The sequence below is a fragment of the Lepidochelys olivacea genome (genome assembly GCF_965140295.1).
Source record: "Lepidochelys olivacea isolate rLepOli2 genome assembly, chromosome: 1".
Taxonomy (NCBI): Eukaryota; Metazoa; Chordata; order Testudines; family Cheloniidae; genus Lepidochelys; species Lepidochelys olivacea.
The window spans coordinates 240,171,680-240,199,679 of record NC_140411.1 but is presented as its reverse complement, the minus strand read 5'-3'; the positions used below and the strand labels follow the sequence as shown (position 1 = coordinate 240,199,679).

The 28,000-nt window shown below is 41.8% G+C and overlaps 1 protein-coding gene across 2 annotated transcripts in view; it reads left to right on the top strand.

Annotated features, from left to right (window-relative positions):
- The first annotated feature begins 22,608 nt into the window (after positions 1 to 22,608).
- The window catches only part of PTPRO (protein tyrosine phosphatase receptor type O), a 229,769-nt gene continuing 224,377 nt past the window's right edge, over positions 22,609 to 28,000 (top strand). Inside the window, exon 1 of one of the 2 annotated variants that reach the window (XM_084632059.1) lies at positions 22,609 to 23,073. In XM_084632059.1, the coding sequence (XP_084488185.1) occupies positions 22,875 to 23,073 (199 nt within the window). In that variant the 5' untranslated portion in view covers positions 22,609 to 22,874. The remainder of the gene's footprint in view (positions 23,074 to 28,000) is intronic. The other variant, XM_084632060.1, reaches the window with a different exon arrangement.

Sequence of the window (28,000 nt, the reverse complement as noted above, 5' to 3'; positions counted from 1 at the left end):
CTTGTAATGAAAGCTGCGGGTTCTGTTTGATATATTACAAATATAGGTTAATGTGGGCCTGTGTCTGCATCCATGTGGGTGAACTTCTGCATCCACACAAAGGCCCACTAACTTCAGTGAGGTTCCATTCAGACAGATGTAGAGGCAGGACTAGGTTTATTATGTGAAATTTTCTCCATGGGGCAATATTATGACAGTCAAGTTCATTTACACAGATAGCACTGATTAGACTCTAAGTAGAAATATTAATGTTAAGAAAGTACATTTATACTCAACTGATACAGTGCTCTCTGTTCATAAATCAATGTAATAAACTAATAAAGTTATTGCATTAAATCAATATTGGATAATGATAAAACTGGAATCGTACACCAAAATGTTAAAGGAGAACATTAATCAATATTTCAAACTTCTTCTCTTAAAAAAAAATGCAATCCATACAGCTGAAAATGAGATGAAAATACATTTTAAAACAGTTTTAAAGGAAGTATTCAACCTTTCTCATCTTGTTTAGAAATTTTAGGAATGGAGGAATTTGAGGCTGAAAAACTATCAAAATGTTCCCAGTGTGGCCTACTATACTAGAGAAGTGGATTGAGACTACAGACTCTGGTTTCCTCTTCCAAGTCTACCATTGATTTGTTGTCACCTGGCTTTTCGGTGCCTCCTTTTACACACATGCAGAAAGAGTTTAGTAATATTCCCACCTAACATAGAGGTTTTGTGAGAATATGCATTTGTAAAATGCTTTGAGATCTTCAGATGAAAGGCACCAAAATATTAAGTATTTTTAATGTTAAATTCTATATTGTATTATGTTACTAAAGAGTTTAGTAACACTTAAGTGGTGTTAAGTATTTATGGTATTTGTAATACTTCTGATCACCTGGGATAACCCAGCTGCCATTGTGCTGTACACTCTGGCCATGAAGAACTGCCTGGTAGTTTTGGTAAGGTTGGGAGAACTTGATTTAAGCGTTTTTGTATTTTTATTAATTTACATGTTCAGTTGCACAAAATTGTGTGTGGGGAGGGTGGCGGGGAGCAGATCAGGCAATAGAGGTGTGTCAAACTAATTATTTAATGACAGCAGATGTTGAGATTCAACATGTTAGAGCTTTATAACCATTAAAATACAAATTGTCAATGTCACATGTCAAACTATACAAAGTAAATAAACCTCCAAAAAGTTTTCAAGCAGCATTTTTCTTTCTTTGCCTATCTGCAGATTTTGATTATTATCAATGGAAATTTTTTGTGAGTTTGGGTGCCTATGGTGAAATCAACATATATTGCAAAAAAAATCTAGTCATTTCAAGTCTAACCACAGTTAACACAGACACATAGACTGTATCCAATATACAGGAAGTGTGCCTTACACACCACAGTTGATTACAGATTTATTACCCCAAGCTTAAAATTTCAAGGTGGAAACAAACCTTGAGTTTTAAGTAGCGCTGCCTGGAAAATGGAAACAGAGAGTAAAATAATTCACAATTTTCTGCCCCATTTTTTAATAATTTGTTTCTATGGAAATTTTCCAGCTTTCCTTTTTAAACCCTATTTACTAGTCTGTCCCTTTAAAGCTGTTATTCACCCCCACCCCCCTTCTTTCTTCACCCTCCTCAGTCAGTTAATTAAAGTGACAAGCACTGTGGGGAAACAGCAATTCCATGAGGGCGTCTTGGCTGCTTTGAGGAAATGGCTCCTCCAGATGACTCTGGAAAGAGAATGTAAAGAGTCAGAACATAATTTCTCAGGTTAGAATTTGGCTAGAACACTAGCTAGCACCCTTAATCTTCTAAAATTAGCCTGGCTTTTTAAAAACCACGGTCAGGAATTTGGTTTTACATCTCATCCAAAAGAAGTTTAAAAAATGAACCTGGCAGGGCATGACTAATTTGGTTGCATTCACTGTATGTTTTTTCAACCTTGTCTCATAAGCAACAACTTCAGAATCGTCAACATTGTCACAGTTACCTGCCATTCCCACTGGGAGATTATTGCAGCACTTTTAGACGTTGTTGGTAGAAAAGCTCACTTATTTAAAACTGGAGAGGGTGATCAAGTTAATTCTTTTTTAAGCAATGTAATAATATATGTCACTTACTATTATTTGTATTTCAGTAGCACCTAGGGACCCCAGTCAAAGACCAGACCACCCTTGTGCTAGGTGCTGTACAAACACAAGACAAAAAGACAGTCTCTGCCCACAAGGAGTTTATGATCTAAGTATAAGACAAGAAACAGATATATAAGACAGACAAATGGGGACACCGAAGGAAACCATGTGAAACCTAGCTCCATTTTACCTGTAAAGTTATCCTTCTGCCACATTAAACAGTTACAATCTTTGTGCTAACAGTGTGGTGCATCTTAAATGTCCAATGTGAAGTTTGCAAAGGGAATCTGAGTCAGGCTTCCCCTGTTTACTACTACAGATTAATCTGAACAGATGGTTTCAATTTCTGTGGATTTTCCTTACGCTGAATACTGATAACTGCCAATGTTAACATCATGAAAAGCATTGCTATTTACTGTGCAGTGCTGGGGGCTGATCTTGCAGCCCTTGCCACTTGAAATCATGAATAAGATCTATAGGATCAGACCTTTGATATCTTAATGTTCACACAAAAGACAACATTCAGGTTTCATGGCTAAGAACTCCATATAGGAAATATCAAAGTTAAGATTGCATGCTCAGACTTAATTTGACCCCTGGTGCATATGCATTCTGGCACAATCTTTAATTACATGATATCATAGGGTCAGATACTGTCACTTTTACTTGCACTGAGTAGTAGCATACTCCAAGAATTTGTCCCAGTAACGTACTTCTGAACATAAGGATGGTAGGATCTGGCTGTTACATGCACTTGTGTAGCATCTTGTAAAATGTGTTTCTTTACTGTGTGCTTGCAGTGACTTTGTTATCATAAAGGCCATACCCTGCATGTTGCTGAGCATCTACTGTGCAATAGAAGTTGCAGGTGCTCAGCACCTCTCAGTATTTTGGCCATTAGACTTGTATAATTTTTCTTTAACTGTTTTCTCAGTACGCCACCCTGTAAGTAGTCCCAGGAGGCACTATTACTTAGACACACCCTTGCGGGAAACAATTCCCTCCCTGCTTCCCCTTTGCTTTGCTGTGGTTATCCTTGCCATCATCAAATCTCAAAGGGTCATAGTCTCCTTTCAGATGAGCACCACCCAGATCAGTCTCTAGCTAGGTCCTGAAGGTGGCCTATTCCGTTTGTCCATCATAGAAACGGCTATGATGAAATTTTTCAACAGAACTTCAATGTTTAAATTAAAAAAACCTAACCAAAATCTTTATAGAAAATATGTTGGCTTTTTGACCAGTTCTAAGAGTGGTGTAATCATCAATCTACAATGAAAATTATGCTCAGGAGATTAGTCCAGATAGGTTTCAGAGTAGCAGCCGTGTTGGTCTGTATTCGCAAAAAGAAAAGGAGTACTTGTGGCAGCTTAGAGACTAACCAATTTATTTGAGCATAAGCTTTCGTGAGCTACAGCTCACTTCATCGGCTGCATCTGAAGTGAGCTGTAGTTCACGAAAGCTTATGCTCAAATAAATTGGTTAGTCTCTAAGCTGCCACAAGTACTCCTTTTCTCTTAGTCCAGATAGTGAGTCACAACCAGACCATACCACTAATGGGGAGGGATGGCCTACAACTCTGTTTATACAGTTTGTATCTCAGCAAGGGCCCCCATTCTTGGCTGGTTCCTAGGCACCACCTTAACAAAAATTAAAATAACTCATGAATAATATTGAGAATCTATTTTTCCTTTCACACAGGGAATAGGGAGAAGGTGCTGTTTCAGCTTTTTGGTGCTTTTTGAGAACTAGCTAGTCTGAAAGCATTTAGTATCTCATCCCTAATGGAAGATGCCACCTCTGCTGTGTTTCAGAGTAGCAGCCATGTTAGTCTGTATCCACAAAAAGAACGAGGAGTACTTGTGGCACCTTAGAGACTAACAAATTTATTTGAGCATAATCTTTCGTGAGCTACAGCTAAATTCTATAATAATAGCTGACTACTGTTACTGCAGCATTTAAAGCTCTGTGTGTGGAGTGTTTGGTTCCTTTTATTACAATAATTTATTTGCAGCAGTCTGTTTGTGCTGTTGTGATGTCAGTTGCTATACAACTTAAAAAAAGAAACTATAGACACCAGCTAACACTTTCACCTCTGGAGAAGTCTATTTTACAAGTGTTATAATTTTTACCTAACACACGGTGGCAGTGTTTCAAATCTTATTTCAAGTCTACTGACAATTCACTTATAGGCAGGCTGGTAAGGATTGGATTTTTCTCAGTAAATGTTGTGGTGGGTGTGACGTTCCTCTGGTGTTATCTGGACCGGTGATCTGCTATGTCACGCCAATCCTTGACTCTAGGAGCCAGCCTTACCCTGCTCTGCTGTGAGAATCCCCACTCCTGGGCTGCTCTTACACATCCTCTTGCATGTAAGCTGCTCCTTGGATTGTGCAACCAAATGACAATAGTCAGTATCTCCGGTCCCAGACACAACCCTAGGAACCTCCATCTTGCAGTATCCAGTTATGCCCGCTGGACGCTGCAACCTTATATGAGTTTGTCAATTTAACAGAAATTGATATGTACCAGGCCTGTTATCCCAAGGGGAGTCTCTGGCATGCTTCAAACCAAATGCACTGCTTCAGGTTGAATAAACAAACATGTTTATGAACTATAAAGAAAGATTTTAAGTGATTTTAAGTCAAAGCATAGCAAGTCAGATTTGGTCAAATGAAATAAAAGCAAAACACATTCTAAACTGATCTTAACACTTTCAGTGCCCTTACAAACTTAGATGCTTCTCGCCACAGGCTGGCTCTTCTGCCAGGCTCTCCCCTTTGATCAGGGCTTCAGTCGCTTGGTGGTGATGTCTATAGATGGAGGTGGAAGAGAGAAGAAGAGCATCGCAAATGTCTCTCTTTTATCATGTTCTTTCTTCCCTCTTGGCTTTCTCCCCCTCCCCCTTTCAGAGTCAGGTGAGCATTCCCTATTGCAGTCCCAAAGTGACCAAAGAAAGGGGGGCAACTCACTCAAGAGTCCAACAGATCCTTTGTTGCTGCCTAGTCCAGTGTCCTTTGTTCCTGTGAGGCTGGGCTGGGTTTGTCCCATACATGCCCTGACGAGGTGTGAACTACCTCTCTGCTCTTAGAGTTTTGCCGGGGCCTATTTTAAGCCTTCAGGACACATTTTCAGCCTCATAACTATATACATGAAATTACAACCTATAACATTACTATAACAACAATGCTCAGTGTATCATGATCCTTCTGAAGACACCTGACATGACAAACTTTGCATTGGATACCACACAATCATATTCTAAGGATGAACAGGGGGGTGCTGGGGTTCCCCTGTGGTACAGAATGTCACAGTGGGCTCCTCTGAATCTGTGAGGGGCAAAATGAGCGGGACCAGGGAACTGTGCTCAGCAAGACAGAAGCCACTGCTGCTGAGTGATCTCGCTCTGCACCCCCACCTCCCTCTCACTGTGCCATCATAAAGACACTGACCCTGACCGACACACACTGGAGAGCAAGGCCTGAAGGGCTCCCTTCCCTCAGAGAGCTGGCTTTTTCTTGGCCTCTCTAAAGAATATTTTCACCAGTCGTCTGTCTGTCAGGCAAATATCCTCAACCCAAAACTCTGGAATCTCAAGTGAACACAAGCAGCCTTCTTCTTGGGGTTCAGATTGGAGTCAGAGAGAGAGAGAGAGAGACACTCAGACATAGCGAGTGAAATCTGGTGAAATCTAGATTTACCCTGGTAGCCACCTATGTATCTGATCTACCACAGCCTGGGTATGGAGTGTTGCATGTAATAAGACAAAGTAAAAATGAAGAGTGGGCCACGGAGAGTGGGGAAACAAATGCTTCATTAAGTGCTGCTGTGAAGCCACCAAGCTACTCCAAATAGGACCAAAGAGGGGTGTATGTAGCTAAGAGTCTCATCAATATAACTGTACTTACAGCCTTACCTGTTTAGACATACCTAACCTTCACCAGTGCCCTGCTACTTCTTTTCTTGGTGTTCTTGCAAATAAGGGAGCAAGTGAACAGAGAAGTTCAGATTTACTTCCTGTCATAGTGGAGAACTATGCCTCGTGTTTAGCTTTATTTTGCACCCATCCATATTGTCCACATGCATTATAGTGGAACAACCATGAGCATCTTGCAAGGACTTGCTGTATCGGCACCTAATTTTGTAGACATCTTCCATCATCCTTCCCAGACAAATTTTGCAAGCTGCCTGAGTGTTGTGGGTTAATAGAGAGATTCCACTAGCTCAATGATTTCATTGCAAATGTGACTACATTAGCAACATGCTTTAATTGCCGTTAGTTTCTAATGACATTCATATTCCTAGAGGGATGTAAAATTCATGGAAGGTTTTTCCTTGCTCACTGTAAAATACAAAGCAGCAGAGATATCTTTGATACCAATTAAATTCTACTGCAAGGGCACTAATTTATTCAGAAAGGCTAGCAGAGAAGTAAATGCATTGGATTTCATACAGAATAACATACTTTGTAACCCCTGGCTAATCTAATTTAATGTGCTGCATTAATATTGATATTTCTCTGAAAAATACATCCTTGGAATAATACATATTTTTGGAAGATCTTTACAGTTCTTAAATATTGGTGTATTTGTATTTGTTTTCATCACAGGAGCACAATTAAGCTAAACAGGAGGTTGTGGGTCTCTGCTAATTTTAGAAGCTCAGTGTTGATAAAGCAATTTGTAATTCTTCAGCTTTAATGAGATAGCCCTTGCTTATACCATTGGTAAATGTGAGACTTTATATCTAATATTATGTTGACAATGCACAGGAATTAATTAGATCACATTTTTGTGTGATTTCCCATATGGACAGCCAATAGGGAACCACAGTGTGTTCTGCTTATGTGCATAACCATCAGTCTATGGTGAGTTTGTCTACACAGCAGCTGGGAGTGTACTTCCCACCTCAGGTAGACCAACTCATGCTATCTCTGCTCCAACGAGCATGTTTAAAATACAAGCGTAGCCAGGGGTAGCACCAACAGCTGGTTGGGCTAGCTGCCTGAGCACAAACCTGCCTGGAACCCATCTGTACTGTGCTACCCCTGGCTGTGCTGTTATTTTTAGTTTGGTAACTTGAGCAGAGCTAGTGCATGTCTGTCTACCTCAGCTGGGAAGTGTGCTCCCAGCTGCAGTCAGATGTATCCTGAGCATACATGTAACATGCTTTCCACAACTTTGAAGAGGGGGAGGGGCTTTGTCTGGCCAGAAGGAAGAGAAAGTGTCATTGCTCCTTTAAGGTTCCCCCCCGACTTCCTTTTGGTTGAGGGGAGAACAGTGGGAGATACCACCTGAGCGAGGGTGGACCAGAAGTAGCTCAGATAAGCCACTGGCACATGGCCACCTAAGGGAGAGGACGGTATTGTCAGTGGAGGTACTAGTTCCACATGGGGTCCATTTCCCTTATTAAACTACAGCTGGAAGTGGGCGTGGGGTCAGCATCCTCTAAAGAAGCTGACAAAGGGGGTTGGGGCTCCTAACATCTGGTACAGTGAGGTAGATAAACCCCCTTTCCCCAGCCCCTTAACCCTTAAAGGGTAGTACAGTGGGTCCCCCTGGATTGGAGGGGGGAGGGCTGATGGCAGATCTCCCCAAATAGGCAGAAATGATTAAGGAAGGAATCATGACCTGCACTGTACACTTTATTTCAGCATATTTCCCAGATGAGTTAAAGATGCTGCCTAACTAAATCACATCCCTGGTACCTTGTCTATCTTCCTGCGTGGACAGGACAAAAGGAGATGCACTTATCCAAAGATGAAGGGAGTATTTTTCAGTGATAAAGAATGCGTGGGGTGCGGGGGGACTGGGAAACTGACATTCTGAGTTCTATTCCTTGTTCTGTCCTTGACTCAGGGCAAGTACTGACTCAAGCAACTTATTTAACATAGTTGGACCCCAGCTTACCCATCTGTAAAATGGAGTGGGTAGTATTTTCCTATAAGAGGGATGCTGTGAGGCTTAATTATTTAATATAGTGAAGCTCTTTGTGATACTCAAGTGAAAGTAAAAATGTTGTTTAGCACAGGATGTATTACCTAACAATGTGATCTGATATCACTATAATTTTACGTATTTATTTTTACTGTTGAAATAATTTTCTTGTGCTGATGCTGATAAACATTTCTTGAGCGTTTGTCTTTCAGTTCCGCACTAGGTTAGTTTGTAGAACAGCACACAAGGTATCAAGGCTAGCTAGCCACTAGTACAAAGCTCAGTAGACTATTCACTGATACTTCATCAGTTTCAACTGTATCCGTCTAAAAATGTATGGATGATGATTTAGCAGAATGTTCTCAGTCCATTTGAATTTCTTTTCTGGGATTGATGTTAATTTCTAAATAACAATTCAAATCTTTTTTTTTCCACCATCCCCCTCAGAGGTTCCTTGTCAATCTTGGTTCTGATCAATATATTGTCTGCTTCACAAGTAAGCTTTGGAGTTTTCATATTGAGCAAATTGAACGTTTTATAAGTGATTAGCCATTGTTGATGAAGTTGTGAAGTTCAGTACCTTCCCCTTTAGTTGCAACAAGTCAAAAAGAATTGAGATGTGTTGCCACACTGGCAGGACATCTATTCCTTCCCATTTCTGTTGCATCAATCACCTGATGAAAAGATCAATATCGTTTCTTCATAAATAACATGTTGCTTTGATTCATGTGGGATGGATCAATGACATGATGATAGGCAGAAACCTTACTATTCTGTCTATGAGGCTTAGAATATCATTTGTATGTGCTGCTCAATAATTCATAACATTACCATTTTCTGTCTATTGGTTTGCAAATTGTTTGTCTTCAGCCAGTTCTTCCTCATTTCTCTGATCTCAGTGCATTTCTGATGACTTCAAAATGATTCTAGTGGTATCTTCCAGTTCTTGAAATAAAGTATCTTTCCATATTACAGGAGGATTCAATTTCTCATCACCATCCATGTTCACTGCAAAAGTAGTTACTTGGTCTTTGGTTTTCTGTGCATTGCCATCATCTTGATATTAGAACATTAATATTTTGCTCAGAATGACCAGACTGAGTCTGCAGATGTCTCTGGCTATAATCTTCCATAATCTAATACTTTACAGCAAAGCCTACTATAATTTGCTTTTCACAATTTTGAACTTGTTAGTTTCTATGCTTTTTTCTAACCATCCAACTGTAGCAATGAAAAATCACAAAGTCCTTCCAGTCAACAAGCTATCCAAAACCAGCAATCTCCAAACTAGAGATGGGCCTGCATAAAATCCCTGGGTGCAGACATCTAATGAAATCTGAAGGGGTCAGTGTTGTTGAATCCAAACCTGAACCAGGACCAAATTTCATACATTTAATAGCCTGAACCAGATCTGAATAATCCTGTCCTGAACTTTGGAATGTTTATAGTTCAGATATGAATTCTTGCATCTTGAATCCCTCTGTATTCCATGGGCCAGATCCTGATGCCCTTACAATGAATAAATAGTGCCTTATTCTGTGAGTGGTCCCACTAACTTCAGAGAGGCTATGTGGGAGAGTGAGTAGGAAATATGGTGCTAAACCAGTGTGAAGATAACAGAATCCTTAAACCAGATCTTTTGAGGTTCAACTATTCCTAATTTCTTTTGAGTGGTATTCCATTTCTGAAAACTTCTTTATTAAGATACTTTGCTTTCAGTATTTCATAATCCCATTTAAGAATGCAAATTTCATGATCTGGGTAATGTCCGCCAACAGTTTACTTGAGAGATGCATTTTCAATGCAGAGTTCAATGAAAGCTTCACAATTAATTATTATAGTTAACAGTATTGCATTCGTAAATACCGTTGTTTCTAGTAAAGCCCCGATAATGTCATTTTGCTGCTGTATTAATATACCTCTGCCAAGCACACATTTCCTAAGCTGTCAGAAGATGTCAGAGCTCTATAGTCCGAAAGCATCAGACCAGTAAAACATTTTCTTCGCAGTTTCAGCTGGCACTCAGCATACACTCGAACAGTTCTGTAGATATCTTTTGGAAGTAAAATGTGCAGTCTCCCAGTGCTCTGGACTTTCTTCCTGAGTTGATACTAGGGTTCTACTATATGATACAGAAATAGGAGGTAATTTCATGCTTTGTAAAGCTCTATGAATATTTTTAATTATAACAAAAATGCCATGGAAATGCAGATTGTTCTGGGTTTTATTGTTGCAGTTAGTTTTGTTTGACTCTAATTTCAGAGCAATTTAATTCATTTGGCGTTTAGAGATTTGAGGGTCACCAGAAAGCAAAAGAAAATGAGCCATGTATTTGTCACGCATTTGGTAACATTCACAGGGCTAACGCAGGGACCATTTCATGGATCACCATTGGGAATGGATTTTTTAAAAATATCTGCCATTCTCGGGGGAAACTGAAGTTCTCTACCCTCTCTGTACTCTGAAAAGAAACAAAATATGAAGGAGCAACATAAGCTTCTCCCAGCATGCCTCAGCCCCAGCCTGGATGGATCATATTGCTCTAGCAGGGAGAGAAGAATACCAATTAATGTCAATTCCATCCTTGGCATCCCTTCAGAACCTGTGGGAGATTTCTGATACACACTTCTGTCCAATAGGAATTTGATTCAGACCACCAACTCACTTCCCATCAACCACTGAATCCTTATTAGAGAATGAAAATATCTGGTCACTATCAACCTAGACTGGATTCCAATGTCCTACAGGTGAAAATCACAATATTGCAAAATTCTTTGAGCCATTCACTTGAATCTCTTTAATTTTCTTTCCAGTTAAAAAAGTTGAAATCCTGGCTGCATTGAAGTAAATGAGAAAACTCCCGTGGGCCTATATATGTGAAAACTTTATAATTAATATATTAGCATATTAGTGTTTTATGTAATAATTTATGGATAGAAACAAAAGGACTGCCTTAGAGCTGACCAAAAAAGGAAAACAACTTAATTATTTAAAAAAATATTTGATATTAAAAACTCTGAGAAATTTAAAAAACTTGAAAAATGTCAAGGTGGTCTCTAGCTGGCCAAAGACAGGGAAATTCTACAAATATGTCAACATTTTTTTTGTCTTTCAACCAGTTTTAGAAGCCATACCAAATTTGTGTTCCATGTAGTCCAGAATCCATCAATATTTGATGCTGCAGAGAAAAGGAAGAAAAAAAATCCTATAACTTTGCAGTTGTGCAAACTTCTATCGTGAGCTAGAAAAGTTCTCTGACCCTGAAATGATCTTTCTAGGTCCCAACACATTGAGGATTGAATTTTATTATAAAACACTTTCCCCCCTACATAATGTAGCTACAAAATTGTGCTTCCATTTTATAGAAATCCTGCTAATCTATTTGTCTTAATTTCCTGCAGCTGGAGTTGGATAAATAGTTTGGTTTTGATCATTAATTTTGCCAAGTTTTGCCCTTTTTCTCTTCAGAGTGAAATTCACTGAGCACAGTACATTATCTATAAACAGACTGATATTTTTATGGCTATATTTGTGATTTGAAATAATTTGACTCATTCTTTTATTTCTGCAGACCCATTTCACCCAGTGGATTGCTCTTGATATGTGTTTTCTATGAATATCCAGTAATTATCATTCATGAATCAAATTGTGTGACTGATAGCTTAAGTCTCATGTGCTTGTTTATATTTCCCAATTGTCTGTTTGGCTGGAGCGGTTGTTAAGAGTAGGAAGACACTGGGAGACCTAGCTTTCTGCAGAGCATCTCACTGAAAAGTGATGGGGAACAGAAGGCTAGGAAGCCAGTCAGCGCTGCTTGTTGTGTCTCAGAAGGTGTGCAACTGAGCTGTGTCATAGCTATCGGTCCACCCATTCTATTCATTGGTACAGGTTTGGTTTTTATAGAGTAGCAAGAGCCATTGCCCAGCAATACCAAGCATACATTTTTCTCTCTCTCTCCCCCCACCTAAAAGGCCACATTCAAGAAACCAGTGATAAAACGTTTGTGAAGAATACGGATCAAATTAATACATTGGTAAGCCAAATAAAGGAGTCTGGGTGTCTTAGGGTTATATAACTTCCCATCACCATAGTATCTGAGCCCCTTCCAGATCAATATGTTCTGCAAGCAAAAGGTACAGTGAATGAGGTTTTCCACCAGGATTGGCTGGAGTAAGCATTCTTTTGGACACGGACACAATAAACCTCAAGATGCTTTTATTTTGGACTCTTCAGGGTCAAATGGGCTGGGCTGATGGATGGAATTGACATTAATTGGTATTCTAATTCATAATAGCAAAGTCAGTAGTGACTTCATGGGGTCTTTGGCTTTCCTCCCTTTTTTGGAGAAAAACTTTACTTTGTGTTCTTAGGGGTATTGTGTTGGATGCCCCCAATATTAATATTACATCCCTTCACAGTGCTTTAATGGTCTTAGTGCTCTCCAGGATCCTGAGCTGTAATTCAACTCTATATGTTGTACATAAAAGGAAGATGGCATAATCCAGAGAACAGGGCACTGGGCTGTGAGTCTGGAGACGTGGGTTCTATTGACCCGCCTTGTGATCTTGGGCTGCTTGCTTCATCTCGCTCTGCCTCTGTCTTTCTCACCTGCAAAAGGAGGTATAATGATACCGGTGTTCCTTTGCAAAATGTTTTGAGATCTCTGGATGGATATCACCAGACAAGAACTAACTGATAATATTAGCTTTGTAGAGGAAGGAAATGACACTAAAACATGAATGGAGGGGTTGGTGACCTAGGCTGGTTGGAAGATGAAAGCTGGAAAACAAGCAGGGACCAAAGGGGCTTGGGGATGGGGGAGATGTACAGATCCCACGCACCATGAAGACAGAGGAGGATTTGAACACAGATACATTGAGAGATAGGAAGTAGATCAGCCGTGTTCAGTTGCCACTGCTGAAGTAAAATGTTTTGCTTTCAAAGGAACAAGGGGAGAAAGAATTTTTCCCTGTGAGCCTTTAGTGGCTAGAGAAGAGATGATCAATATGTTCTGCAAGCAAAAGGTACAGTGAATGAGGTTTTCCACCAGGATTGGCTGGAGTAAGCATTCTTTTGGACACGGACACAATAAACCTCAAGATGCTTTTATTTTGGACTCTTCAGGGTCAAATGGGCTGGGCTGAGTCTCAGTATGGGGGTGACTAACCCAGCATCAACTAAATAAATATAACTCCGTGTTGGTGAACCTTAACCAGAAAGGTTTGAGTGTGACTACTTAAAGGGCTTGCCGGGGAACATGTTGAGTGAGGTGACCCTTTGAAACTGTGAAAATCTCCCTTTACCTGAAGTGCGAGTGCACTTCTGGCCTGGTCAGACCATGAGACAGTGATAGCACAACAGCCATATCTGGGAAGATGATATATAAAATGGGCACACCCAGTGACCTCTGCAAGCCTTTTATTGACCACACACCCTGAGCATTGAATGATACAGATGGAGAGCTCTGGGAGGTAAAGGGCAAGTACATGGTAATAGTGAGAATTGAACAAAGGGTTAATCCCTCTCAAGAAAAGTAAATCCTCTTCCCTATCTGGGTGTTTCTTTATATTAACTAAACTAGAACTTGCAGTGCTTCCCACTCATGCAGTAACCTCCAGATTCTCTAGTAGGGGAAGGGGAGCAGAAGTGTAGATAGGTAAACAAAAACTGTACTGGATAAATGTTGTGCATCCCCACTGACCTTACTCTGTATCTTTACTCACTGCATTCCTCCCAACTGGTGGTCCTTTTCATGTATTATTCCAATGTATAATGCCATGGTGTTTTGTTTTTTTTTAAGTTCTATATAAGAACAACATATTCATAAGGAACAGAGGCAGTGGCAAAGACAATATTCTATTTTTTTAAAGGGAAATGACCCATTAAATAGTATAGCTCAGTGCCTCTCTAGCTGGCAAGAATAATAAGTATTTGTGAGCTGGATATGCTGTCTACTTGAGGGCTGCCAGTCATTCTAGTTATGAAAAGATACGGAACTTAAAGAGCTGTCAACATGTATGTTAAGAAGGATACAGGACATACCTTTAAAAAGCACTGGGACTGTATTTATCAAATCAAGAACTCACAAATGAAAACTGCTCACATTATTCTAGCAATCCTTGGCCCCCACTTATTCTCTTTTCTCTGCTGAAGTCATGAAAATGAAAAGAATTTAGGTGGGAATCTAGTTTTTAGAGTGGGTCAAAATTTTTCAAATGAAAAGGGTTTTCATTGACAAATAGCTTCTCTTTGATGACTTCATTGCCTAAGTTTATCTCCAGGTTCATGTTTTGTTACAAACCAAAATTCATGCCAGTTTTAGCTAAAGGTATGCTGAGGTTTGTGAAACGTATGACCGTGGGCTGTTATATAGTTTTGGATTGCAAATTTGCAAAAGTCAGCTTCAACCCGAAAGCAGTCAAAACTTTGGAGGGTTTGGCTGAGTTTTGCTTTCAGTTTTTGGGGGGTTATTTCAATATAAACCTCAAACCAAACCCACATGAACTGAAACCAGAAAACACTTTGCACAAACCAATAGATTTAAAAAACCAAAACAATAAAAAAAAACCCTACTCCTCCACTTAGTTTAGCTTTAGTAAATCATTGGGCTTTTATTGATATCCATAGTGTTTCAGCCAGGATGTTACTCAGTAAATGGTTGACTACAGGCAGCTGTAACTTATTTTTAGTCCTTCAAACAATCTACTTTTGGGGCATAATTCTAAGAATATAGCTAGCATGGGTCTTCCATGAGAGTCACAGAAATAGTCCTACTCTTGGTGTGGAAACCTGTGTGGTGTTTATATCCTTGTCATGTAGGATATGGGTTCCTTTTAAAAGTGTTTGCCCTAGTATCCTACTGCCTGTAAAATCTTGGTATATCCCATCCAGACTCTTGACCAAGGCTTTTGAACAACTTCACACTGTGCCCTAAAGATAATCCATCCTCCAGTTTTACTGTGAACCCAGTGAACATTGAGCCAGGACTCTAGGAATTTAACTAAGGCTGGATTTAGGAGCAGGTGTCCCAGACGACTGCCTGGGGTGCTGGGGTTGGGCGGGGGGGCTTTTGGTGGTATTTTCATCGATAGCTACAAAAGGGAAAATAGACTGTTTGAACTAAAATGTTTCAGGTAGTTCATATGTGGGTTCATTTTTTACTACCCTAGAATGTTCTGGACCTTTGTAGAATTTTGTGGAACCTTTCAGACTTTCTGAGAACTACATTTTCCTTGAACCTCTTAGAATGTTCTCAGCCATGCCCTCGCGGGTATATAAAGGGCAGGGCATTGCCAGTCAGTCAGTGAGATATAAGAACAAACTGAAGTGAAGTGATGGCCCAGCTGCAATATTCTGAACCTTGTTTTATTGTGTAATTGTGAAAGTGTACTTGTCTTTTAAGACTTGAAGAGTGTAAGTAGCGACTAATGGAGGACATATTTAATGAGCTGCCAGAGATATCTATCAAACCTCTATCTACACAACAACATGAAAGAAATACTTCTTTTGCCATGCTTAACACATAATGTTTGATGATCTAAGACTGTGGATCATAGACCTTTGCTCTCCCTAATACTGTCTATTTTCCCCCGAAGAAAATAAAAGATGCCCCTGAAGAAACCTTCAAGAGCTCAGTATAGGAGCGCAAAGCTCAATTGCAAACTAATTTGCAGAAAGGAGCAAATTTGGTGAGGAAAATATCTGAAACAGACCAAAATAGACTGGGTTTTAGGCAGTAGCAGTCATCCCAATGCAGAAGAAATTCGGGACTGAAGTGTAAATGATGGAAGTCCTATTAGGAAGGAATTAGCAGATTGACCTGAAGATAAGGAATGGAAATGTGAGGAAAATGATGAGCAATCATCCAGTTTTCCTTGAGAGTGATGATAAAGAAAAATCTGGTTTACATGAAAAGGAGAGAAACAGTGAAGAAGAATCAGCCTTGCATGATGAAGGAAAAAGCCGTGAAAAAATTGCACACCACAAATAGATACATCAGATCCTTCTTTATGGTGGGTGATCTTAAACTCTACCTATATTGATCATACAATTTTGAATGGGCTGGGCAAAATCGAGAATATGACGTTTCCAGTAAATGATCAGAAGCATCACTTCTCAAAGTCACACTGTGAAAGAATGCTAGAGAATGGTGAGAAACTGAATCGATGTTGGCTAGTTTACTTGAAATCAACTGACAAACTGTTCTGTTTTTGTTGCAAAATATTTGACAAGAACACTAAATTGTTGCTTGTACTTTCTGGGTCCAATTACGGGCATAACTTAGCTGATGCTCGGAAAAGTCACCTGGCCATTTTATAGCCTACTCCAGATGGATGGAGGTCGAGTGCAAGCTCAAGCTGAATAAATGCATAGATGCAGAAAACCAGAGTAGTAGAAATGTAGAAACCCAGCATTGGAAGAACGTGCTTGAACATCTGATTTCAATTACACCCTTTCTTGCAAAGACTAATTTGGCTTTCTGGGACTCATCGGATAAGTTGTTCACTGAACATAATGGTAATTTCCTTGGTTTGGTAGAGCTTCTTGAGAAATATGACAATGTCATGTGTGAACACTTCTGTTGAATAGTTCGTAAAGAAGCTATGGACCTTTACTGCAGCAAAAAAATTCAAAACAAATTGATCTGAGCTTTTTGTGGCAAAGAAGGTGCTTGATAACATTGATGCGGCTTGGAAAAACAAAGTACTATGCCATAATAATGGACTGTACTCCTGACATTAGTCACAGTAACAAGATGTCATTTACAGTAAAATTTGTTGAAAACGAGGATGGTTTTATCCAAATAAAGGAACATTTTATCTGTTTCCAGTCTGTGGATGACTCTACTGGAAAAGGCCTAACAGAGCTGTTTATGAATGTTTGGAATGAGAATAAAATGAAGCTTCAGGACTGCCATGACCAAGGCTATGACAATGGCGTGAACATGAAGGGAAGAAACGGTGGTGTCTAGGCAAGGAGCCTTGTGCTGAATCCAAGAGCTTTTTTCATGCCTTGTGGCTGCCATTCCCTCAACCTGGTTGTGGCAGATGCAGCTTTGCCATCTTTAAATTCAGTGTCTCTCTTCAGAGTAGTGCAAAGGAGATACGTCCTGTTGTCAGCATCAATTATCAGGTGGAAGAGTCTCATGGATAATGTTACAAATCTGACTGTGAAGCCGCTAAGTGACACTCGCTGGGAGAGCTGCATTGTTAGTATAAGGCCAGTGAGGTACCAAGTGACTGAAGTTTACGATCCCCTAATGGAACTGGCACAGTTGAGTTAAGCAGAAGTTGGAATCCGAAACGAGGTGCAAAGCCTGGCAAACCAGATCACTGACTTCTAATTTCTGGTCCCAGTTGTGGCTTGGCATGAAATTTTGTTCCAAGCAAGGCATTACAAACTCAATCAATGTTACTACTTTGATGAGAAGCTGCCTTGATTTCATGATGGCCTACAGAGACAACGGATTTGAAGATGCAATCATTGCTGCCAAAGAAATGGCAGAAAACGAGCCTGTCTTCAAGGAAAATTGTATTCATTGGAAGAAGATACAGTTTGGTTATGAGGGCAGAGATGAGGTGATGGGAAGCTCAAAAGAAAAATTCAAGGGGGAGGTTTTTTGCTCACTTGTTGACATTGCGTGAGTGTCGCTTGAAAAAAAGTTTGGACAAATGAAGTGCCACAAAAAGACCTGGGCTTTTTTTGTATGACCTTAGTAAGCTTCCGATGGTCAGAAAAACACTCTTGAACAATTGTAGGGTCCTTTATTGGATGCTGACACATGGGGAATGTTTGGATGTCAATGATAAAGACCTCTATGTCAAATTGGACAACATCAGTCACATTTTTGCAACACAGTAAGCACTTGCGACTCCAAGTTCTGCAATTCACTCATGGTGCAGAGCTGAAGGACGCTTTTCCTAATGTGTGGATAGCTGTTAGGATTCTGCTCATGCTGCTGGTCACAGCTGCGAGTGGTAAGCGCAGCTTTTTGAAGCTCAGGCTCATTAAAACATATCTTAGATAGACGATGGCCAATGAGAGACTGACATCGCTTGCTATTTTATCACTTGAAAATGCCATTGGTCAGTCTTTGGACTCTCTGATGCTGCTGTGCTTCAGTTCACGAGGGCACAGGCGAGAAAAGCGACCTTTTGAACTAAAGGACTAGGGTTAACATTCTAAGGCTGTCACCTACTGTAAGCTATTTAATACTGGTTCACCCAATGTTGGTGCACAGTTTAATTTCTTGATAGTGCATTTCAATTAAAAAGTTTTGATAACCTTAGAGGAAATGAATTTTTTTATTTGCTTATATATGGCATGAATAAATACAGATTTACAGATCTTTGCATGCAAATTTATTGTCATATAAAACAGGCATAGGTGCTGACTTTTTCTTTTCCCCAGAGGTGCTCACCATCACTCTGCCCCTTCCCCTAAGGCCCTGTCTTTGCTCTGCCTTTTTCCACCCCCTCTCTCTCCCCTTCCTCCCCCAACTCTCAGCCCTCTCCCAAGCCCCACCCCAAGCCGCTAAACAGCTGTTAGGTGGTGGCACTGAGCCCTATCAGATGCTTGGAGCAGCCTGTACCCCCTATCAGCTGTTTGGTGGCCATGCAGCCCCCATCAGCTGATGAGTGGGGGCAGGGAACAGCTGTGGCCAGTGGGTGCTGAGCACCCACTATTTTTTTTCCATGGGTGCTCCAGCACTGGAGCACCCATGGAGTCTGAGCCTATGATGACAGGGATAAATCATGCATGCAAATCATGTATCATGGGTTGTGAAATGGGCTACAAATGCAATATTAAATAAGGTATTCAAAAGTTTAACAAATGGCAGAGGGGCACCGAAGACTCTCTTCGCCTGGGGTGCCATTTGCTCGAGGGCGAGCACTAAATTTAATGCATGTCCTGAGAAGATGATGATCTGGGTCTTTTACAGTAGAACCTCAGAGTTACAAACACCTCGGGAATGGAGGTTGTTCATAACTCTGAACAAAAGATTATGGTTGTTCTTTCAAAAGTTTACAACTGAACATTGATTTAATACAGCTTTGAAACTTTAATTTGAAGAAGAAAAATGCTGCTTTTAACCATCTTAATTTAAATGAAACAAGCACAAAAACAGTTTCCTCACCTTGTGAAATCTTTTTAAAACTTTCCCTTCATTTTTAGTAGTTTACGTTTAACACAGTACTGTACTGTTTTTGCCTCTGCTGCTGGCTGATTGCATGCTTTCAGTTCCAAATGAGAGGTGTGTGATTGACTGGTCAGTTTGTAACTCTGATGTTCGTAATTTTGAGGTTTTACTGTACATAGTGCTTTTCATCAGTAAATCTCAGAGCACCTCCCAAACTTTGTGTTTATCTTCACAACACCCCTGTGAGGTAAGGAAATGTTGTTATCCCCATTTTACAGATGGGGAACTGCAGAACTGAGATGCTAGCGCCCAGATCCTCAGATGTATTTTGGATCCTAAACTGCATTAAAATCAGTGGAAGTTAGAAGCCTAAACTCCTTAAAAGATCTGGGCCTAAGTGGCTTGCCCAAAGTCACACAGGAAGTTTTGTGGTGGAAAAGGGAATTTAACCAATTCCTAGGTTAATGCCGTAACTAAGGCTATGATTTTTTCACAGAGGTCGTGGAAGTCACGGAATCTTTGACTTCAAGTGACCTCCATGACTTCAGCCCATGGCGACTGAGAGCTGCACGGTCCCCCAACGGTGGCTGGGAGCTGCAGGGTTCCTCTGCTGTGGGTGGAGAGGGTTTCCTGCAGTTCCTGGGTGCCACAGGCAGCAGGGGGGACCCTTGCAACTCTCCACCTCCGCGGGTGGCAAGAGGGACCCCTGCTGCTCCTATCCACCGCGGGTGGCATGGGGATCCCCTGGAGTTCTCTGCCTCCGTGGACGCTAGGGGAGGCTCCCGGTAGCCGCGGGTGGCAGGGAGAACCCCTGCAGAGAGCCACCAGAGGAGGGGGACCCTGGACCTCTGAGCCCACCCACAGCTACCCAGGCTCCCTATTTTGTCATGGATATTTTCAGTAAAAGTAATGGACGGGTCACGGGCTTCCACGAATTTTTCACTATTGCCTGTGATCTGTCTGTGACTTTTACTAAAAGTATCTGTGACAACCTTAGCCATAACCAATAAAGGTCATATCAAGTCCCACTGGCCCATATTCTAAAGTGCACTAAAGTTCTGCCCGGCATATCTGAGGAGGGTTGCTGTAACTTGCTTGTAACAGACTTCTAGGGAAGATTATGCCCATAGGGTTTGCTAAAGCACAGCATGCTCTGTTCATGCTATCTCATCCCCAGCCTGCGCCTTTCATCCCCGGTACACTCTGGGAAAGGTGGCGTAGAGTTGCTGATGTCAACTTTATGTGAGTTAGGGATTTTCCTCTGAGAGTCGGGGATTCCCAGCTGCCCTGTTAAAACACAAGAAGCAGTACAAAGGGGCCAGCGTGGAGGTTCAGGATCTTTCTCAATCATTTGATTTAAGGCCCAGTCAGTAACTGGGAATACAGTACTGCCTTCTAGGTCTCTTGCTTGCTGTTTTTTCCCAGGATGATGTGGGGGCATCGCATGCTTTTACATTATATTGCCTTTCAACTGTCAGTGTAACATTTCTTCTGTACACAGTGAGTAGCTGCTCTTTGTCATGAAGTGTTTTTTGGGTAGTTGCTCATCAGTAGTTTTTAACTTACTGCATACTGTTACAGAAAATTGTTCTAATTATTATTCCGCTTGAAATTGTGGTACCACAAAGGTTCTCATTAATTATTTTGTCTTATTGTATTATTAATAAACAGACTCATTTATTTCTGTTTTATTGCTCATACGCTAAAAGAGAAAGTACAGTAATAAGTTCATCTTTCCATGTTTCCCAGGTTTTTTTTCTTGTGAATTTATTTTTCTCACCTCCCATTCAAACAGGTCTTGTGTCTTTTTATTACTCCCTGACATCTCATCTTCTTGCAATTTTTCAGTTGCTTCCCAAGACTTTCCAGGGAACAGTCACCAAAAACCATGGACCTAACATGACTGACCACCAGAGGTTGCCAACCATCACTTTGTTCATTCTGCTTGGATGTCACATTCCTTTCCCTTACCCTTTGTCTGTCTTCTCTGTATAGATTGCAAGCTCTTCCAGGCAGCCACTGCTTATTACTCTGTGCATATATAGTGTCTAGCACAATAGTGTCATTATCTTGATTGGTCCCTGGGGGCTACCTTAATACAAATAATTAAAATGATCATCTCCTGTGGATTCCAGTTATATACACACACTAGCCTGATCACTGGAGAAGTGCTGAAGACCCTTAACCCCCATTGATTTCAAAAGTGTATAAGGTGAGTGTGAGGGTTATACTGTAGTGGCAATGTAAAACATGAAAGTGAGATCCTTGCCCCTTCTTCAGCCCCTTTACACCAGATAAAAGGACTAGTGTGGTAAAGGGGCCCTAAAAGTCCTGTATTTGGCTTGGGGAGAATTCTCCAGGCACAAGCATGCTGGAGGACAGCCATAAGAATGTTTGCCAAGGATCACCCTGCTCCACAAATTCCAGCATAGGGGTAGGGTGGGAGGAACACAGCAAGCAGCCTTGTAGAGATTCTAGGTAGTGCCATCTGCCAGCTCCAACTGGAAAGGTGCAAAGGAAATCCTAGGAACAACTTTTTCCTCCTGGAGGTCTGAATGGATTTTTTTTTTTGAGTGGTTTGGGTGAATCAATGATATTAGAGCATTTGGGGCTTCCTGCTGCATGTCCTCAATACCTCCTGTAAGATGTTGAGCACCCACAATTGATGCTCTGCACCTGGCATGATTAAGCACTTAAGCCTGGATCATTCAAAAACTTATGCACATGCTTAACTTTAAGCACTATGAGCAGCCACCCAGAAGTCTGTGGCGATCTGTATGGGTGCAGGGTCCATGTGCACAGAGTCATAACTGGGATCAGGACCATAATTAGACACTAGATCTTATTCTCAGATACTGTAAGTGTGGGACAGTTATTAATAGAAACCAGTTTCTAGATGGAGGTCGACAGAGGCAAGTAACTGGAAACCTCCCTTGGAAAGTATAGACTGAAATCACCATAAGGTCCGAGGCAGGGTATATTATTTGCAATGTTTTTCTAGCTGTGTTGGTGCTAGGATATTAGAGAGACAGGGTGGGAATAATAATGTTTTTATGGCCACATTTACCCTGTTGTGTTTTCTCCCTCTGGCAGCTTAGTTTGAAACTACCTTGCCGGGAAGAAATGGGAGGGGCCCCATGCTGAGAGGACCTTTGGCCAGTTGCTTCTCGGGGAAGATAGATGAGGCTCTTGTCAAACTTGGTTGGGAGGCAGGGCTGAGGATGCATTTTGCATTGGGACTGTTTTGTTTTTGGCCTGCACAGTGACAGACCGGAGAACCGGCTGGGGACCACGCATGAGAGCCCTGGTTTGGCAGCGGGGGCAGCGCCTGCGGGCGGGGAAGGGTGGAGCTAAGAGAGGGTGCGGAAGGGAGAGGTGGGAGGCTGCTCGTCACTTTCAGCCTGGAACGAGGACTCCTCACTCATTCACTGGAAGCCAATAGGGAAGGACCGGAGCAAAGGGAAGCTGGAGGCTCAGCTGCCCACCGTCTGCACCTCTAGAGAAGGAGGGGCGCACAGCCGCCGCCGGGTATCGATTCACCCCCCTCCCTCCTCTTTAATTAAGAGATCAAAGAAACTACTGGAAAAAAATACACCCGCCCCCCAGTATAACGCATGAAGGGGGGAAGGAGAGGGATGATGTGTCTCCTGGGAGGGAAGCCTGTGCTTCCAACCGTTTGATGCTGCAGCAGTTCGCCATTGCGAACCACAGGTCGCAGCCAGCCGAAAGAAAAGCCGGGGGGGAGACCCCCGCAGCCCGGCTGAGATTTCTGCGCGCAAAAGGCTCCCTGCACTTCAATGAGCGGCCCCCGGCCGAAGGGAGGGAGCAGCACCCGGATGACCCTCGGCTCGCTGCTATGGCTCTTTTTGTTCCTCAAGGTAAGGGAGAGATCGCATGCATCAGCCTTCCCCCCCACGCCTTGCATCGCCCTCCCTTAGCTGGGGGGGGGGGAGCTGGGAGCTAGGGGCAGGGCAGATGTGCGGGTGGAGTCGTTGATTGTTGTCTCCTTCCTGCATGTTTTTTTTTTTTGATGAATGTTTTTTGTTTTTTTTAAAAAAGTGGATTTGTCACATTTCCTCCCTGCCGCCTCTCCCTTTGTGCTCCTTAACCGTGAATAATAGGAGCTGGCGTCAAAGGTCGGCTTGTTGGAATATGCTTCCTAAGGCAAAAGGAGGTCACTTTCACAGGGGAATCTCTCTCGGCTCCTGTATGCTCCAGTGCCGGCAGACACATTTCAAGGGGCTTTTTGTTCCTCGGCGGAAACGTGTTGCCTTCAGTGGGATGAAGACTTAGGAACCAGCGCTGCTGTTTTATTGTTTGATCTCACTGTGCCCATTGCAAGTGAGCTTCAGTTTCTTTTGCGCAGAGAGAGAAATCAAAATGAAAAGAGGAGAGACACATCTTTAAGTAACCCTTCACGCTTGAATAAACCTCCCTTTTGGTCTTTCCATGGCACTGTGCTGTTATCCGTAGCAGAAAACCCTATTGCGGCTGTTTATAAATTCCGTTTTGAGATGCAGAACCTGATCCTTCGCTGGTAAAAATCCAGCCCCGCTCAATGGAGCGATGTCAGTTTACATCTGGCCTTTTATGTGTTGCATGCATCAGAAATGTGCACCATGCAAATGTGCCGCCAGGCTGCAGTTGCTGCTCCTGCCGCTTTCGTTTATACGATTGTTCTGCCGAGGCAAAGTTATTTAATTACTGGGATATCAGCAAACATGTTGAAAGGTTGACAATATGATATCCATTTGAGAGTGATTTGAAATTTAATTGCACAGTAATTAAGTTCCATTACGCAATAAGTTCACTTAGTTCTTTCCTCCCAACTGATTTTGATCAGCAGAGACTGTCTAGGAATGCAAGGAGGTAAACTGGAGCTATCCCTTCAGCACCCCACTGATACCTAACCTAGGGCCTGTTTCTGCAAGGTGCGGAAGCCTAGGGTCATTGAGGGGGCACTCAACACCTCAAAGACAGTCAGCCCCATGGACAGGATCAGCCCAATAAAGATTTCTGAAATGCGTAATCTGGCCATGAAAACATTCTTTTGCTAAATGTACCCATTTTTTCATGTGTTTTATTTATTACAAGGGCACCATTGTGATCATGTAAAGCACAAATGGAAAAAAAATATTTTAACCATAGCTATGCTTACTTAGCTTTACCTTCAGATTATTACCATTCTCCGCTCAAACTCAGAATGTCTTCCTGAGAGATTCATTTTTCAAAGCTCTGCTTAACGCTCCGAGCTGGGTTACACATGACCTTTTTGTCTTTACGCTTTTGGGTCTTTTTAACGTTTCCTTCGGCCTATTTAATATGCTTCATGTAACTCTCCTAAAGGGAAATGTACGTACCACACAGGCATATGGCATTGCCTATAATTATCATTGCACTGAAATTACAGTATTCTGCACGTTTTACAAAACCAACCCACAGTTTTGGATAATTGTCAATCACTGCTTAAAACAGCTCCTCCGCTAAGGGCCTGACCCTACAATTCCTCTCTCATGTGAGTAATCCTTACTGGTGCAAGTAGTCTCATTGAAATCAATAGGACTATTTGTGTAAGAGCTTTCAGGATCAGGCCCTAGAATAGCAGTGGTGTAGCCGGTAAAGACTGGCATTGCATTTCCAGAACTATTTAGGAGAAGCTTCCACCACATCTATTCAAATTATGTTTGTTGGAAACTAGCCCCCTCACTTCCACAAGAAACATAGATTTGTTTGAGGTAAAATGGGAATGTAGAGAATAGGCTTTTGTTTCAAAGAGCTTGATCAAAGATTCTTTTAGAAATAAATTGTTACTTGGTTCTTGCAGATAGATGAAAAGTTTGCAATTAATTTATATTCTAGCTCAGGTTCTGATTCAGCCAAGCACTGAAGCACGTGTGTTGCTTGAAGCACATGCTTTAGACTATTGATGGCAATGAGACTGTGTTATGTGCATAAATGTTCTGCTAAAGCAAGGCCTCTTGCAAAAGCTTTTCATCAGCACTGATGAGACCAAAGTTTGCTGCTACAAAATAAAAGGAAAACGTGTTTTTACACGGAACACACTCTACCTGTAAAATAAATGGTAAGAAATTTAGAAAAGAGAAGTTCAGAAAGCTAAAGCCTCAGGGTTTCATCCCAGGAGAAAATAACCACCACTTCTGAGCCAGATAAATATCAATAGTACCACTGACTGTCTGCTCAAGAAAGGCCAAGGACTAGAATTGCAGGAGATGCTTCAGAGTGATAATGAAGTGTATTAACAGAGTTGTATGGTGGCTTGGCAGATCAGGATTGCAGTGCATTGGAAGCACAGTATATGACTGTGAATATGATTTTAGTAGGATGGCAAATTTACTTTTATTAATTCATCTGAATGGTCACTAGATGCTATGACGAGGGGTGCATTCAGAATTCGTAGACCGGAACAAACGGTTGTGAAAGGACAGGACTGAAATGCATTGGAAGAGTTCTATGAGGAAGCTTGTACAGAGCCTCACCATTCTGGATATAGTCACAATTAGAATTGTGACTGCAGCCCATAGTAGATATAGCTACATCAAAGCTAGCTAGGGTAACTCGAATAACAGTGAAGCCATGGCAGCACAGGCTAGCCACGTGAGCGCGTACCCAGGGTCCTGGGTGGAGTTCTACAGCCCATGCTGCCTCTTGGGCTGCTGCGGCTTTATTGCTATTGATCAAAATTAGCTCAAGTATGTGCCACAGTGCCAGCTCTCGCTGCAGGGCAGGTAGGCCCTTCGTGGTCCGTTCAGACCACCGTGACGAATCCCTCTTCACGAGCTTTAGGACAAGAAGCAATGGGCTTAAATTGCAGCAAGGGCGGTTTAGGTTGGACATTAGGAAAAACGTCCTAACTGTCAGGGTGGTTGAGCACTGGAATAAATGGCCTAGGGAGGTTGTGGAATCTTCATCATTGGAGATTTTTAAAAGCAGGTCAGACAAACACCTGTCAGGGATGGTCTAGATAGTACTTAGTCCTGCCATGAGGGCAGGGGCCTGGACTAGATGACCTCTCGTGGTCCTTTCCAGTCCTACGATTCTATGAAATTCATTCCATTGTCTTTAAAGATCGAAACTAATTTTTTTTGCAATGAAAAATGAATGAAATTAAAGAAGTCAACATTTCTGCACAAAGCATTTTGTTCATTCTGTGTCATTTAGACATGCCAGCGTGTTGGAGGCAGATTAGCACTGGCTCCTTAGGACTGCTGAAATTTGCCAACCTGGCATTATTAAGTTGATGTTTTGCCTGTGATCTCATTGAGAAAACAGCTGCACTGAACTGAGAATCTGAAGAAGGGCAAACAGTGTCTGTGTGTTTGCTGCTTCAACATTAGTGGACCTAATGTCACTTTCTAAGCTGCATCTGTTTGGTAGGTATAAAATGTCATTCTTACTGCCCAGCTGGCAATTTGTAAAACAACCACTAGGAAGCTGCGCCCAGTGACAAACCTGCTCAAACTACTTATTCTCTTCCCTTCCTGACATTATGTTTCATAGTTTGAGATACACACTCACAGTTGAGACATGAATCCTGACATGGTCCAGTGCAATAGCATTTACTTATCTTGAAGCACCTCAGTACAAACCTTAACCCACACAATGCTCTTCACCACTGGCTTTCCCAACTGACAGTTGATTTGGAAACTAGCAAGAGATTTCACCTGGGGAGCACAGGCCAGAGATCAGTAAGGATTTACGGTAGGTGGGAGGTGAAGTAGGTTAGAGCTTCCTTCAGAAAATTGTCCCAGCCTTTCTGATACAGGAATCCCTTACTGACTTAGCACATTACTTAACCCTATTGGTTCCCAAAAGCCTTGAGAATCAAGTTCCATGGTGTGTTTATGTATTTAGATTTAAAATGATAAAGACATCATTCAAAGACTCGAGGCACCCTAACATAATTAATCGTATAATAACTAAACTACTATTAAATTAGACCTCAGCAGCATTAAAATCCACTTCACAGGAACTTGTCTGGCCAGTCAGGCTGCAACCTTCATCACCTAGGAAGCACATCCCCAGCCTTCTCGCAAAACCCTATTGAACACATTTATTTTGCAGTATGACTGGAGAGTCCCCAAACTTGGACCAAGCAGGGTGCAAGTTCCAAAGTCTCAGGCCCTCACAGAAAAGGCCTTGCCAGCTGTAGCTTCTCTTGTATAATGAAAGTGATCCACCTCGAGCGCCCCCTGTTGGCTGCAGCTGTGGCAGTATGGCATGGTGAGAGAGGTAGTCCCTCAGACAGGTCAGTCCCAGGCCATTTATAGTTTGAGGTCAAAATCAACACCTTAAACTCTACCCAAAGACCAGTGAGCAACTAGTGCAGATCCTGACACGGGTGTCACAATGACCTTCTCAGTAAGCAAACTGCTGCATTCTGTTCCACCTTCGGTCTCTGAATGGTTTTAAGGTGTAGCCCAATGTAGAGCAAATTGCAATATCGTGATCGTCAGGTGGCAAAAGCATGGGTAACCATGTGAAGGTGTGCACCTGAAAGGAAAGGCCAGTGTCCTAGCCAGATGCAGATGGTGAAAAACTGACTGGGTCACTGCTGAGCTATGATTGCCAAACAGTAGCGGGGGGGGAGGGAATGAGGGGTCTAGAATCACCCCTAAGTCATGAACACCATTAACTAATGGCAGCATACTTCCTCAGTCACAGGGACTGATCTTATCTCTGTCCTCTCCTCCAGCTGCTTGCCCCAAACAACCATCATCACTACCTCAGTCTTTGTTGAGTAGAGCTTCAGCCAGCTCGGTCTCATCCATGCCCCAATCTTGACTA